Below are 14,348 nucleotides of genomic sequence, written 5' to 3'. Positions count from 1 at the left end.
GAGAACATTTTGTAATAGAATGATGGCAATTAAGAAGACTTTTGTTACAGGCTGTTGTCATCATAAGAACAGTCATTCCTCATGAGAGTTATAAAGTGCTTGTTAATGTGAAACCAGATGGAAAATCCTAGCAATAAACCCTTGACTTCTGGGCAACAAAAGACATTTGCCCCCTGCAGGAGAGAATATCTACTTACCTTCCATTCTTGGTCCAATATGCTTTTGTACTGTAATTCCAACCCAAAGCAATCTGGAGGCCCAGGTGGGCTACATTGTACAGTTACTTTATCATATTCCCAATGGTAAGTGACATTTTCAGGTGGTTTAGGCTTAACTGGAGAAGATAAAATGAATACAAGTTATGCACATTGTGAAGATAAACAGAAGTTATGGAAGGTAGTTTTACAAGAAAGCTAGATATGGATACAGATACAGATTAAGATTACCTTTAATGGTGTACAAGAAAGCTAATTCTCATAGCATATCTTCCTCAAATCCTTATCCATTGTTGTTCCTCTATATATTTCTGAACCAGCCTGGGGGGGGACATGTCCGGCTGTCCAAGTTGGAATAGGGCCAATCAGGGTGCAGCCAGCTTTGCCCTGATTGGTCCTGCCCTTGCAGCTCCCGCCCTCCGTCCCTGGATTCTAGCCTCTTTGCTCTCAGATGCCTCAATGCCTGGAGCCAGCAGCACGTAAGGGGAGAGGCCCTGGGCAAAGGATCATGGTGGAGGGCCTACTAACAAGGGCCTCTTGGCCTGCAAGGCTGGGCCTGCTGCCAAGGGCCTCACGGCCTGCTGACTACTCATTAAGGACTGCTAAGGAGCTCACTAGCTGATTGCTAAGGAGCTCTGTCCCGGCCCTGCTAACGAGCTGCCCAGCCCCCACCCGCTCCACTGGATCTGGCTGCGAGCTGCCACCTTAAGCTGCCTGGCTGTGGGACAGGGGAGGGGACCCTTTCAAGGCCCATTCTTAGGAATAGACTTTGAAACTAGTTCTTATTATAGAAGTCCCCAGAAAAAATTAGCTCTTCAGGAAGTTTCATTTCCTGTCTACTACAGCTCCGTATAACATTGTTCTATGCTCCTAAATAGCAGTAGTATATTTTAAAATGTAAATGACCAAAGTTTTAGTATTAACCTTTAAGGCTATATGTGGCCTGGGTCTCACATACATCAGATACCATTTGTCTCCATTTGTCTCCTTGAAGGGCATAAGAAGGCAAATGGCCAAGAGAAGTGCACCTGGGCTTTTCAGTCCTGGCCCCAGCCTGGAAGAATGTGCTTCCAGGAAAGTTGGAGACCCTGATGGAGCTTTTGCATGGTCTTTGCATGGTTTATAATAGCGGTCCACAACCTTTGTCAGGCTGCGGACCGCTGCGCCGGGGTGCGGGGAGAGGGCGACCTGGGGCCCCGCGCACGTGCAGCAGCCCCGGAGCAAACGTGCCTGTGTGGCAGTGCTGCGCATGCGTTCATGCATGGACTTGCCGCGTGTGCGCGTTTGCACCCCTGCCAGACGCAGGTGCGCGTTGGCGCCCCCGACGGACACAGGTGCTCATGCGCGGCAAGTCCGCAGGAGCGCATGCGCGGCAAGTCCACAGGTGCGCATGCGCAGCAAGTCCGCAGGTGCGCATGCGCGGCAAGTCCGCATGTGCGCAATTGCAATGCCGGCATGCCGGTGGCCACGGTTCCCTCTCCCTGCCCCTCTAGGCGGCAAGGAAATCGGCCGCCAAAGCAGCCGATTAGCTTGCGGCCCGGCAAGCTTCTCTTCGCGCCCCCTTCCAAAGCAAGAAGATTGCCAGGCCGCAAGCTAATCGGCTGCTTTGGTGGCCGATTTGCTCGCAACCTGGCAAGCTTCTCGCTGTGGAGGGGCGGGAAGAGGGAGCCGCGGCCCAGCGCCGAGGCCTTCGTGGCCCGACACCGGGCCACGGCCCGTGGGTTGGGGACCACTGGTCTATAAGATGGAGCTCTTTTGCTAGGTCTTTGGTTGAGGTCGGGGCCAGGAAGTTCTCACCCTTCCCCAGCTGACTTTAACATCTGATCTATCCTTGAGGCATTAATATCTTGGGGCCGGGTGGAGGGTTGCGGGAAGAAGTTTTATCACCGCTGCTATGCTATGGATTGGCTGTACTGGGGTTTAGCAATGGAGGTTTATTGGGGATTTTGTTATGTATTGTGTCCCACCATGAGCTGTTTAGGAGTGGTGGGATATAAATCTCAAAATAGATTAAATAAATAAAAATTAATTGTTTTTTATCCTTATGGTGAAGGGATGATAGACTCTGGAAAGACTAATTGAATATTAGATGGATGGTAATAGAAGCTTTTGACACTGATACGGGTTCACTTACAGAATGTTTTGATGCTTTCTTCATCATTGTAATTTGGTCCTTTCCCAGCTGAATCGTTGATGAAAATATGCAAATCTCCCACTCCAGGCTTGAACTGACATCCAGTATTATATTCTTGATCAAGTATATATTGAGGGCATTGTTTCCACTCCTTATCAAATCTATAATTTAAATAGTAACACTAAATAAGGTGTAGGGGGGGAGCCCTTCTTTTAAAAATTGAGATGTCTAGCAGCATTCCCAAGGTGGTGATCTTTTTAAATGACATGCTATTACCTGTCTGTATCACTACCAATAGTATTTAGCTGGAAAATATTTCTTGAATACTTGTTCCCTAAAGTTTTGAGCACCAACGGGGTTGTGTATGAACACGAACTTTAGGAAGCAACAGTAAGATAATACCCTTGAGATGGGCCCCCCTATTTAAAAAAAACCACACACACACACCATGAAAATATCTTTACCTGGTCATGGGCCCACTGAATCAAGGTTATGCTAGAAATACTACCTAAAACCGCTGCTTCTAGTTATAGATGTGATTTTAAATGGTTTTAAAATGTTATTAATTTTAACTCATACTATTGTTTTTGTATTAATTTTAACTCATACTATTGTTTTTGCACTCTGAGCCTCTTGTGACGCATAGTGGTAAGGCAGCAGTCATGCAGTCTGAAAGCTCTGCCCATGAGGCTGGGAGTTTGATCCCAGCAGCCGGCTCAGGGTTGACTCAGACTTCCATCCTTTCAAGGTCGATAAAATGAGTACCCAGCTTGCTGGGGGGTAAACGGTAATGACTGGGGAAGGCACTGGCAAACCACCCTGTATTGAGTCTGCCATGAAAACACTAGAGGGCGTCACCCCAAGAGTCAGACATGATTCGGTGCTTGCACAGGGGATACCTTTACCTTTACCTTTATTGTTTTTGTCTATTGTTGCACACCACCCTGAGCTGGCTTTGCAGGAAGGCAGTATATACATCAAATTAATACTAATAATACTGGCTTACATTATTATGTAGTCATTGGTCCTAATAAAAATATCACATTATTGTTGCTTTTGGATATTTAGGGATTGTAAGCCGTGACTTCTTCGGGTAGTAAAAAGTTCCAGCTCTTCAAGTTCGGATATTCAGAAATATATGGAAACAGTCAGAGTTGGCATTTGAAGGATCCCAGGCTTGTTTTCCTTCCATTTTACAGCCAAGGGGAGGGAGGGAGAGGGACTGAACTCTCCCAGGCAATTCTGTGTCATTGCACCGTTTTGTTTTTAGGTGTCAGAGTTGGACTCAGGACTTCAAACCACCATGTCTACAAATGCCATTGCACGCTTTGAGGTTTGGGTGTCAGGGTTGGCCTTGAGACACTACATCTACATATGTCTCAAAGCTACAACATCTACATATGTCTTAGGACTTTGAGCCACCATGTGTATATACAGTGTTGCATTTTTTGGTCTTTGGCTATCCTGTGTTGGACTCAGCTTCGAGCCACCATGTCTACATCATCAATGCACCATTTGTGCCTTCAGGCCTTCACATCTATGTATATCACAGGGTTGTGAGCCACTCTCATCTACATATGTCATTGCATGCTTTTTAAACTGTAAATTGGACTAAAGGTTTTGAGCCACCTTGTCTATATGTACATTTCAGGGGGGGGGCTACATGAGTCATTGTATGCTTTCAGGTTTGGGTCTTGGATTGTCTCAGGGAGGCTTTGAGCCACCACTCTTACACACATCATTGCATGCTGGTTTTTATTTGGGTTTCAGGTGGTCTCAGGGCATATTGCACTGGTTCTGTTGGGATGGCAAAAATGCTTCCTACCTTCATTTTCTAGTGCAGAGATTCTTGGGGACTTTGGTTATGTTTTGTTTGGTTATTCCCCCCTTCCATTGGAAACAAAGGGGGATCGGGGCATGTCTTTGGGGGACTGTAACCCAGACCCTGTAAATCTAATCTCACCAAACTTGGAAGAGAGATAGAGGAACAGTAGCTGGAGATCTGCTGTGAGTTTGGTGTCTCTAGCACACTGAGGGGCCTTTCTACACACTCCCAGATCTCCTGAACCTCCTCCTGTCATTTCCCCAGAAAGCACTTTCTTGGGGGCACCTTTGGGGGGGATGTAACTCAGAGACAGCTAAAGATCCTCTCTAGCCTGCTGCAGGGATGTTCCACCACATCATGAACTTTGCAACTGAACCAGTTCATATGAAATCTTTTGTGATAGTATGTGGTTCAGTTCCTGGATACTCCATGAACTGAATCATATTTTCCCAATGGATGTCCATCCCTATGTATAATCTGGTCAATTCAAATAAGATCCCAACGTGACAGTATTTTTAAAAGAAAAAGTACACTGTTGTTTTATTTTTGCACTGGATTGTTAGGGTGAGATGTTTTTCAGTTTATTTTCTCACTGGCATGGTTTCCCTTCCTCTGTTTTCTCTCTTGCCATTGACTCATTGCTCAATAGGAAGTCTCATTGATAGTGTGCACTCCCGACTCTCCTTCCTGCTCAATATACAGTCTCATGTTCCCACTAGTTGAGAAAGCTTATTTTGATTAATGAAAATGTTACCAGGGGGGAGGTTTATATCAGTACTTACCGATAAAACATGGTCATGTTTCTGTCAGGAAAGTTTTCTGGAGCATTCCATGAGACAGTGATCTGCTCATTATTTAAATTCATGATTGAATATTTTATTGTAGGAGTGCCACTGTCATCTGCCAGATCTGATTTTAATGAAAAAGATGTTTTGTTTTAAGTATTATTTTCCATATTTTCTGTCTGTTTATATCTCATAAATCTCCACGCTGATTGATAACTTCAGTGTTTTCAGAACTCAAAAACATCAGTAGAACACAAAGAAGAACCTAGTATTAGATTCATGGATTCATCAAACCTTTCCAGTCATGATGCCCATGACAACTAACCAACTACTGAGTGAAATTCTGGACATGAATTAATAGAAATAGTGACAGAAAGTAAACAGGAATTGCCTCCATCAGTGACCATTCAGAAAAACATTAATATGCCTAAGGATTACATACGAGTGGATCCTACCCCTAATTTACCACTCCAATGAGAAAGGTTTGAAGCCTTCCTTCAGTTTAAGTGACTTTTCCATTAGTGGATGACCCACAAGGACCTATTATGCACGGTGGCTGCTACACGGGGCAACCGCCGTGTTGTTGCAGCAAGGCAGGATGCCCTGCTGTTCCCTGTGTATGCACAGGGGTGGGACTCCCTGGCGTACGTCAATGCCCCGGCGTAGTGCGTGCACACACGCTGCGCTGGAGCTGGGAAGCCCAGGATGCTGCCCTGAGTGGCAGCGGCTGGGAGGGGAGTGAGGAGGGGCCAGGCCCCCTCCAGAGCAGGCATTTTCTCCACAGAATCTGATATCTATAGTTTGGAAAGCAGTGGTAATTAGGGATGAGCACAAACTGAACCACAAGGCAAAATTCATCATGAATTTGCCCTGCTCATGATGCACAAACAGAAGTTTGTAATGGGTTTACTTTCAGGAGTGTCCATGAACTTCCATGGACTCTAACAGCAGTTCATGGTGGTTCATGGATGAATACTGTAAAAACAGCTGAGTAGTAGGGAGACACTCCCTGACACTCATCTGTTTGAGGCTGTTTATGCAGTCCCATTAAACTTTAAGGACACTGCCCAAAAATAACTTGGATTTTTGGGGATTTTTCCCCAGTTTTCAAAAGAATCGTGGAAACTTTTGGGATACTGAAATATATTTTTCAGGTCTATTTTGGGCTTGGGAAGATCTGAATGCACATTCGTACTACGTGGTGGAGAGCTGTTTGTCATGCTGTCTTATGTAGTTCCTTTAAATTTTAAAGAGACCACACAAGACAGCATGAAATAGCTGAGTGGCAGGGAGAATGCTGCTGCCTATAACTGAGCTGTTTTTCAGGCTTTCTGCAAATCCTGTTTAAAGGGACTGCAATTGTTTTGAATGGGATTTATAGGGCCAGAAACCACAAAATGTGTAGGATATAGTCCAGTTGTTCATCTTGTTTTTCTGTTAAAATACTGCCCACAAAATCTCCTGACTGATCAATTGTTCAAGTAGGTAGATAGGTATAACATTGTATTACAGTTATTATCATAGTTAAAAAACACAAAGGATGCAAAACCTTGCAATTTTATGTGTTTTATTAGTGATGATCATTAGTTATTAGTAATGATGATCATCAATGTTGGTTTAGGTTTTTGAAAATGGAAAAAACCCAAACACATAAGAATACATTTAAATTTGACTTGCAGTACAATCCTATGCAGAGTTACTCTACTCTAAATCCATTCAAATCAAACATAGACTGAACTGATTCTTGATTGGACTGTAATGCTATTTTAGTCAAATCTAAGTTTCATATTACAGATCTGTTATGTTGCAGTCAAAATTTCACACCTTTGTTCTACTCAGAATCTCTTTAGAAAGTTGTAATATATACCGTATAATTTGAGTGGTTTACACCTTCCCCTTATGCTGAAAATTATTGCATTAATGTATGATATCTAATAGTACAAAATATATATAGTTTATGATCCACATTATACAAACAGTTTAAGCTCATACTTAGAAAAATAGACTGAAATTCACAATACTGGATGAATTTACTTATAATTATACTTTATGCAAGCAATACATAAAACTTTTAGAGAGTCCTTAATCTCAGCATTTATGCTAAAAACCCAGTCTTCAACTTACACTGCGCTGATGATTGAGATGTCAACAGGTTGCTCCAGAGAAGGGCTATAACATAGGCTTGAATTTCCAATGCCATATCTGGTAGTGCTGTCTATAATCAAATTTTCATCTGTGTAAACCACAGCACTACTTTTCTACAACTAACTTTAACTACTTCATATCTTCACTTTGCATCAAAAAAAATCTAGAGGAAATGACTATAGGAAACAGCCCTGTTGCATGCAGAATATTCCAGCTTCAGTTCTTATGTATTTTATAAGTTCTGCATGTCAGGTTTCCAATTTACAAAGAGAGATGGGCCACAAATATGAGGGGCAGCTATTCTATCATTTTGTGCAGCGCTTGTAACTATCCCCGTAGTCCTTTACTCATGTCAATGTGATGACAGGAGCAGAAAACCATGATAGTAGTTAAAGTGGTGGAGCAGGGCTGAGGAAACCCATGTTCAGATCTCCACTTGCAATCTCTCTCTCTCTCTCTCTCTCTCTCTCTCTCTCTCTCTCTCTGCCTAACTTCCCACTCAAGGTTGTTATGTTGATAGAATAGAGCAAACCCTTGAGTATTATACTCAGCCTAGTGGTAGAAGAGAGGGATAAAAATGTGATAACTATATTTAGAATTGAGCAGTACAGAGTATGAAGTTGTGCATAGTTTTACAGAAGTTCTTTACAATAAAAGTTAAGAAATAATAGTCTGTTGCTTACAAAAAATTCAAAACATGTGATAAAACTCACTGAATGGCAGGTTGGTTCTCATCCAACCACTCCACTAAGAAAAATTTGAAGCCTTCCTCTAACTGAAGTGGCTCTTCTACCAACAGAATTACCATAACAGTTGAAGAAAGAGTCCTTAATTTGGAAGAAGGCAGCAGCAATGATGTGAGGTAACAGCTGGCTGCCATCAATAGAGCCCTTCATATGTGTAGATAAACTGTAGGGAAAGAATGGCTAAAGGTGTCCCCTTTAAAAAAAAACACAGTACCCTAGCGGTACATAGGTGTACATTCTGCTAACCCTATGATGTCCAAAGGAGTCAGGAATCAGATTTAAGCCGTGCAAGAAGGAAGAGGCATTGCAATAATATATTTATCTGTGGGAACTAAGAGATCTGTGTGCATATTCACTGTGCTACTGCACATGTGCAGGATGGAAATTTGCTAATTTTCCATTCTGGTGAGAAATTCTTATAATTAATAGAATTGTACTTCATATGATCCCCCAAAACTCTGGGGTAAGTACTCTGGAAGAGAAAAGACCTGGTGTGTGTCATACACAGACATGTGCGTGCAGACACACACACATTGATTCAGAATGACACATGAAAAATGAATATTTGGAATCCAATAAAGTAAACAGATAAAGAAAGGATATCTGGAAGATTTTGTTTAAAAAAGGGAATGATATAACATGGCCTATACTTAAGGAGAAGGTTAGGAAAATGCTATATATGAGGAGGAATGTAGAGGGAACATGGTCCAGGAGCCAGCTGAGCTGAGTGGCCCTGCAGACCTTGCTGAGCTTAGACCAGGAGCTATTATTGTCCTTTTTTTAAATGGTCAGGTTTATACTATGTTGTATAATCATATGCAGAAAATCATTTTTCTGCATATGATTATGCATTTGCAAGACTTAAGATGGCAAATCCTAAGTAGGGGGGGGATTTCCTCCATTGTGCCAGATGTTAATTGGCAGGCCATAATCACCTGACCACCATATCACCTGACCTCCATTTTGGTGGATGAGGAACTAGAGGCTGTCCCTTCATCCATTGGTATATGGTGGCATGGGGGAGCAGGCCCAAAACACACTAAAAGAAAAGTCATTGTAAAGCTAGTTTTAAATATTGCATGGAAAAGATGCAGTCACTGCTGTGAGGAGGGAGTGCCATCCAGAATCAAAAATATTATGGTGGGTTTTCCCTGGCAAAAACCATGCCACACGCACAAATTTTTAAAAGACATCTCTCTGAGCAGACTTTTTGCAAGGTTTCCTGCCATGCATAATACTCCCAAGTCCGTTGAAACTAGGTGCCATAGATGTCAAGTGAGACCATACACAATATTGTAACCACTGGCTAGAATTGATCCAAGTATCTAATTAAGGCTTGGTTTGTTTACCAGCAAAGCAGTCTGCCAGGATCTTTGCCAGTCAGATAAATAGCCATTTAATCAGTAGCTGTAAAAGTAGGAAGAATCAAATAGCAATTAATGGAAACCCAGAATCAAGCATACCAACTGTCCAAGCCACTCTGCTCCTCGCATGTCCCACCAGAATTTCAGCCCTTTTCCAGTTAATTAATGGCTATGTGCATCTGAAAAATGAGGAAAACAATTTTAAATAGATTAAGTTGGGGGGCAGGTAGGGTTGTGGTATGAAAACAGCAAGCCTATTTGTTTTCTGAATTAACTCATGAGAAACAAACATCCTGGAGCCTGAAAGCACAGAATCATCATACAGAGTAGGAATGCCGGGGTGTTTTTTCCCCCATTTAGCCTGTGTCTATCTTCTCAGGTGTATAATACAGGAGAGGGGAAAACACTGAAGGATTTTCTAAACAAAAGCTATTGCTCATAACTTAAAATTAGCTCCTACAAATTAATTAATCAAAGCCCTATTTGCTGAATTTAGAAATCCAACTGATTTTAAGACCTCTTATACTCATAGCCAACCTCAGTAGACAGCTTAGTCTAGAGGAGGTTCATCCAGTCTAAAGACCTTTTATCCGGCTTCAGTGGCATTTCTGTTGGAAGAAGTGCCACTAAATCGGAGAAAGACTGTTTATGCAGAAGGAAGGCTACAGACTTTGCTTAGTGGACTGGTGAGATACCTGGCCATTGACTTGTCCAAGGCAACCAGGAAACTTCATAACTGATTCACACCAATTTCTTTTGCATAAGAAGTTAGAGAAAGAAACCAAGAAAACAGTGATTTCTGATAAGTTCATGTATGCACTGTAATCATTCAGAAAATCTCCAGAAGATGAAAATAGAAATAGAAATAGAAATAGTTATCTCAAGAGAATTAAGCAAGATAAATTGATCTACATGAAATCTGGAATTTGGCAAAAAAAAAAGATTGATAAAACAAAGGTGCTCCCTGAGATGTTCACAGTAGATGGCTATTTTTATTATTTATTTATTAACTGTCACAGTCAGATAGATGACTGGTAGATGGTGTTCTGCAATTTGGGATCTAGCCACATTACTGGGACTTGCAGATGTATCTTCATCGGATTCTTGTTGTCTCAAGCAATACCATCTTGTGGAGCTGAGCTGGTATTATTTGCTCAATGTCCAGAATGTTCCTTGAGATTTCTAGACATTGCTCCAAGGTATGACAACTGGTATGATAGTCACCTTCTTTCCCATTAAGATTTTTGAACATAACACACCTTAAGGATCCATACCATAACAGGTGTTCATGTATCCAGAAATGGACAGGAGAGTAAGCTTTGGGAATACAGAGAACTGATCTTGTACAGCAGAGTTTGTGACGTTATGTCCTGGACATGAAATAAAGGGAGGTTCAGGGGAAGGGAATTACATTAGATTAGGAGATTCAGTTTTTAAACCATTAGATTAAATTTGCCTAAATCCAAGCTTTTCAATTTAAATACAATGTAGAATTAGTCAGATTGCTTGCTTGTTACTTTCCTCAGAATGTGTGGGAGGGGTCACGTGTGAGTTAAATTAGGTATGACTGTATGATGTGGGTTATGAACAGGAAGCAAAAAGAAACAAGCAATCAGATGAAACGGGGAGGATGAATTACTGATCAAGAGCACTCATCTCAATTCATAAGTATCCCCTCCACATGCTGTAAAGATACTGAACAGCCTGCCTCTGTTTCCACACAAGATTCAAAGGCAACAATGGAGAAGTTGCAACTTCAGGAAGGTTCACTGAACTCTGACTCTTCTCATCTTTTCGAAGGGTGCTTTTGTTTCTTCTTCATCTTTGCATTTGCTTCTGCCATGCTATCCCTAACATCAATCCCTAAAAGTCCCTTTTAAAAATAGCAGTGAAAAGGGACAATGGGTTCAATTAACAGGCTTTTGAGAGCAGTGCCTCTTTTTCATTGGAGGGAATTTTATAATATTTCTCTATTGAATCAAAGAGGAAAAGATAGAAAAGACGGAATCTGTGAGTGCCTATAAATATCCATGTGAGTTCAGTCAATACCAGAGGTCTGTGGAAGACTTATTGAGGTGGGGGGACCAGGACTGGAACACATGGGCAGTCAATTGATCTGAGACTCAACCCCACCACTTTTTGAGAGTATCTTGGAAGCCTGAGTTTGCCAGAGACATGAACCACTGGCACAGCCAAAGGGATCCTGCCTGTTGTCTCTTAGCTTAGAATTCACAGCCTTGCTAGTCAACAGAGTGAATGTTCTAATCTAAGACATTAGATCAACATCAGCTTGGGTCAGCTTGCCTGGAGACTTTGCCACCTGAAGGGAAGGGAAATGTCTGTTTGCTTTGTAACATTTTTAAACAGAATCTTTTCCTTTTTCCCCTGTTACCATACTAAACCAAGGAAGAAACACTGCCCAAAGCATCACTCTCGCTGATGTCACAATTACGGGTAGGCCCTGAACAACTCTATTAGCATTGTCTACTCAGTTCCCGAATGCAGTGCCATGAATTCCACTACTCATTAGGGAGTGGTAATTTTGCTGGACATGGACTCTTTGTCTCTTTGCCATTTTGACATGGACTCTCTTTGTCTCTTTGACATGGACTCTTTGCCATTTCCCTTTTCTGCAGCTGCTCCTATGTTGTGTATCCTACTGTTCTCGAGCAAGCACAAGCAGACAGAAACATGCACACAAAGGCTATTGCCAAACAGATGAATTGTTACCATGGGTATAATTTAACTTGTGCTCATCCCACAGTGTTAGTTGTCAGGTAACCACTGGCTATGGTCCCACAACTGCCCATGGGGAATTGTCCTGAAGTTGCCATGCTCACCCCCTCTCCACACACACACCCTTTTGTTCCTATGCTCCCTATCGTGTGCCCAGTTGTTATGGCCGTTAGCTTTCCGCCTGGAGGTTTCTACTGTAAACTAAACTAACTTTTGATTAGTGCTCTGTGTGAATTTGAATTATGTACGGGGGTAGGATATTATGAGCCTCTTGTGGCGCAGAGTGGTAAGGCAGCCGTCTGAAAGCTCTGCCCATGAGGTTGGGAGTTCAATCCCAGCAGCCGGCTCAAGGTTGACTCAGCCTTCCATCCTTCCGAGGTCGGTAAAATGAGTACCCAGCTTGCTGGGGGGTAAACGGTAATGACTGGGGAAGGCACTGGCAAACCACCCCGTATTGAGTCTGCCATGAAAACGCTGGAGGGCGTCACCCCAAGGGTCAGACATGACTCGGTGCTTGCACAGGGGATACCTTTACCTTTACCTTTACGGGGGTAGGAGAATTTGACTCTATAATTGCTTTGTGTTTCCTTTTGTCTTTGTCTTCAACAACACAGAAGTCTTGTGATGCCATTTTGTACTCTCCTTGATAAACTACACTGTTGCTAGCCAGAATTTTGAGTTTGCCTTTTTGGGGAGGCAGAGGGGAGAGATTTGCCATGGAACAAGGCAGTGGTGATGATGCTGATGATGACACAAAGTAAATAATCTCTGCTCCCTTACTCCCTGACAGATATGGCACTAGCACAGCAATAGCAAAAGGGGATCAGCCAGACAGTACAGAAACATGTCCTTTCCCCAACATAACCAGACTTCATGTTGTGGTCTGTCAAATTAGCATACATAATATAATGTTATGCGTTGGACTCTAATTCTTCCACAATGTTATTAGTTTTTCTAACTATAGAAAAAAATTGTTGGCAAAACGTATCCCCTTGGTTGAAGCAAGATGTTTTCCATAATGTAGCAGCTATTTATTTTGTTTTCTTGGAGTGGAGGAGAATCAAATACAAATGTAAGAAAATGTCCTGAAGGGATGGTTGGGGCAAATGTTTCTACCTCTTCACAATGATTTATATTCAACTTTGTCAAATTAAAAAAAAACCAAAGTGATAAAAAATAATATTGAGGATTTATTTGCTAGCACTAGGAAGGAAATCTTCTTGAGATGAGGAGATGGAACTTTTCTTTTTCCTTGGTCTTTATCCCCCCCCCCCACACACACACACACACACAAAGCTAGACAAACCTTGTTACATAAAAGATTACAGATTCAGCCTTAGGCAGAGGTAACGTCAATTCTGAAAACTTTCATCTGGCAACTGTTGAAGCCTGATGTATTGCCTTAAAATCCTGTTGTTGAGATTCCTAGGATAAGTGGCCTACCCCACCTCAGCTTCTGCCAGAACCAAAGGAAACAGCTATTCATCAGGACTCACTAAGCTTTATCTAAAAGTCTTGTAGTTCAGACGGTTTTCATGGTTCCGTTTCTCGCCTGTTTTTATCAATTCATACCAGGCAAAAACGGTTTCAGGAACACTGGGTTCATTCTAGAGAATTAGAGCACTGTTGATTAAAACTGAAAATTAAAATTAAACTATAAGAGTTCTGCAAAACAGCCGTAGTTAAATATTGTTTTAAAACCTTACTAGGAATCCACCGGAGGCTCTGTGTGTCTGAACTGACACTTTCTAGTTAATGTTGAAATTTCACATCCTTCGTTCGTTCATTCATTCGTTCATTCATTCATTCATTCATTATATTTATATGCTGCCCTCCCCTTTTACAGAGAAGTGCACAAAGGTCTCATTTCAGAGCTTTTAAAGTTCTTAAGGTAGTTTGGATTACTTGCGTTATCAAATTTAAATTTCCAGGAATTTCTTCATAAATTTTCTGGCATTCGGAAATCCCCAATGTTGAGGTAGTTGTACAAGTTTAATATTTTCATTTCTTTATAATCTTCTCTTATAATGCTGACCAGAAATTGTGGCAAACTCTGGGCCCATATGACTCTATCTTATCTCTCTATATCAGTGCTGTTTTAGCTAAGCTGCACATATTCTTCAATTATGTTTTCTTGATAGGACAAGTTCCAATGGCCATTATGCTGCATTTTGGGCCAGCGTATTGTTGGGACGTAGAACAAAGTTTGAGTCCAGTGACACTTTTAAGAGCAACAAAGTTTTATTCTGGGTATTCAAGGCATAAGCTTTTGTGTGCACTTCAGATACAGACCTGTTTCCTGTGACGCCTGTTTCAATGTATCTGGAGAAGTGTGCTTGCATATAAAAGCTTATGCCTTGAATAAAATTTTGTTGCTCTTACAGGTGTCACCAGACTC

At 41.9% G+C, this 14,348-nt stretch overlaps 1 protein-coding gene across 4 annotated transcripts in view; it reads right to left on the bottom strand.

Annotated features, from left to right (window-relative positions):
* CRLF2 (cytokine receptor like factor 2) overlaps positions 1-14,348 on the bottom strand; it is a 36,580-nt gene that overhangs the window by 10,952 nt on the left and 11,280 nt on the right. For 2 of the 4 annotated variants that reach the window (XM_077343355.1, XM_077343358.1), the window contains exons 2-4: positions 4,957-5,083; positions 2,350-2,510; positions 198-334 (exon numbers count right to left, since the gene is read on the bottom strand). In XM_077343355.1, coding sequence (XP_077199470.1) covers positions 198-334; positions 2,350-2,510; positions 4,957-5,039 — 381 coding nt within the window. In that variant the 5' untranslated portion in view covers positions 5,040-5,083. Of the gene's footprint in view, positions 1-197; positions 335-2,349; positions 2,511-4,956; positions 5,084-7,083; positions 7,235-9,313; positions 9,394-14,348 lie in introns of those variants that run through there. The other 2 variants (XM_077343357.1, XM_077343354.1) reach the window with 2 other exon arrangements.

The sequence above is a fragment of the Paroedura picta genome, chromosome 6 (genome assembly GCF_049243985.1).
Source record: "Paroedura picta isolate Pp20150507F chromosome 6, Ppicta_v3.0, whole genome shotgun sequence".
Classification (NCBI taxonomy): Eukaryota; Metazoa; Chordata; class Lepidosauria; order Squamata; family Gekkonidae; genus Paroedura; species Paroedura picta.
This window is presented reverse-complemented; position numbering and strand designations above follow the sequence as displayed.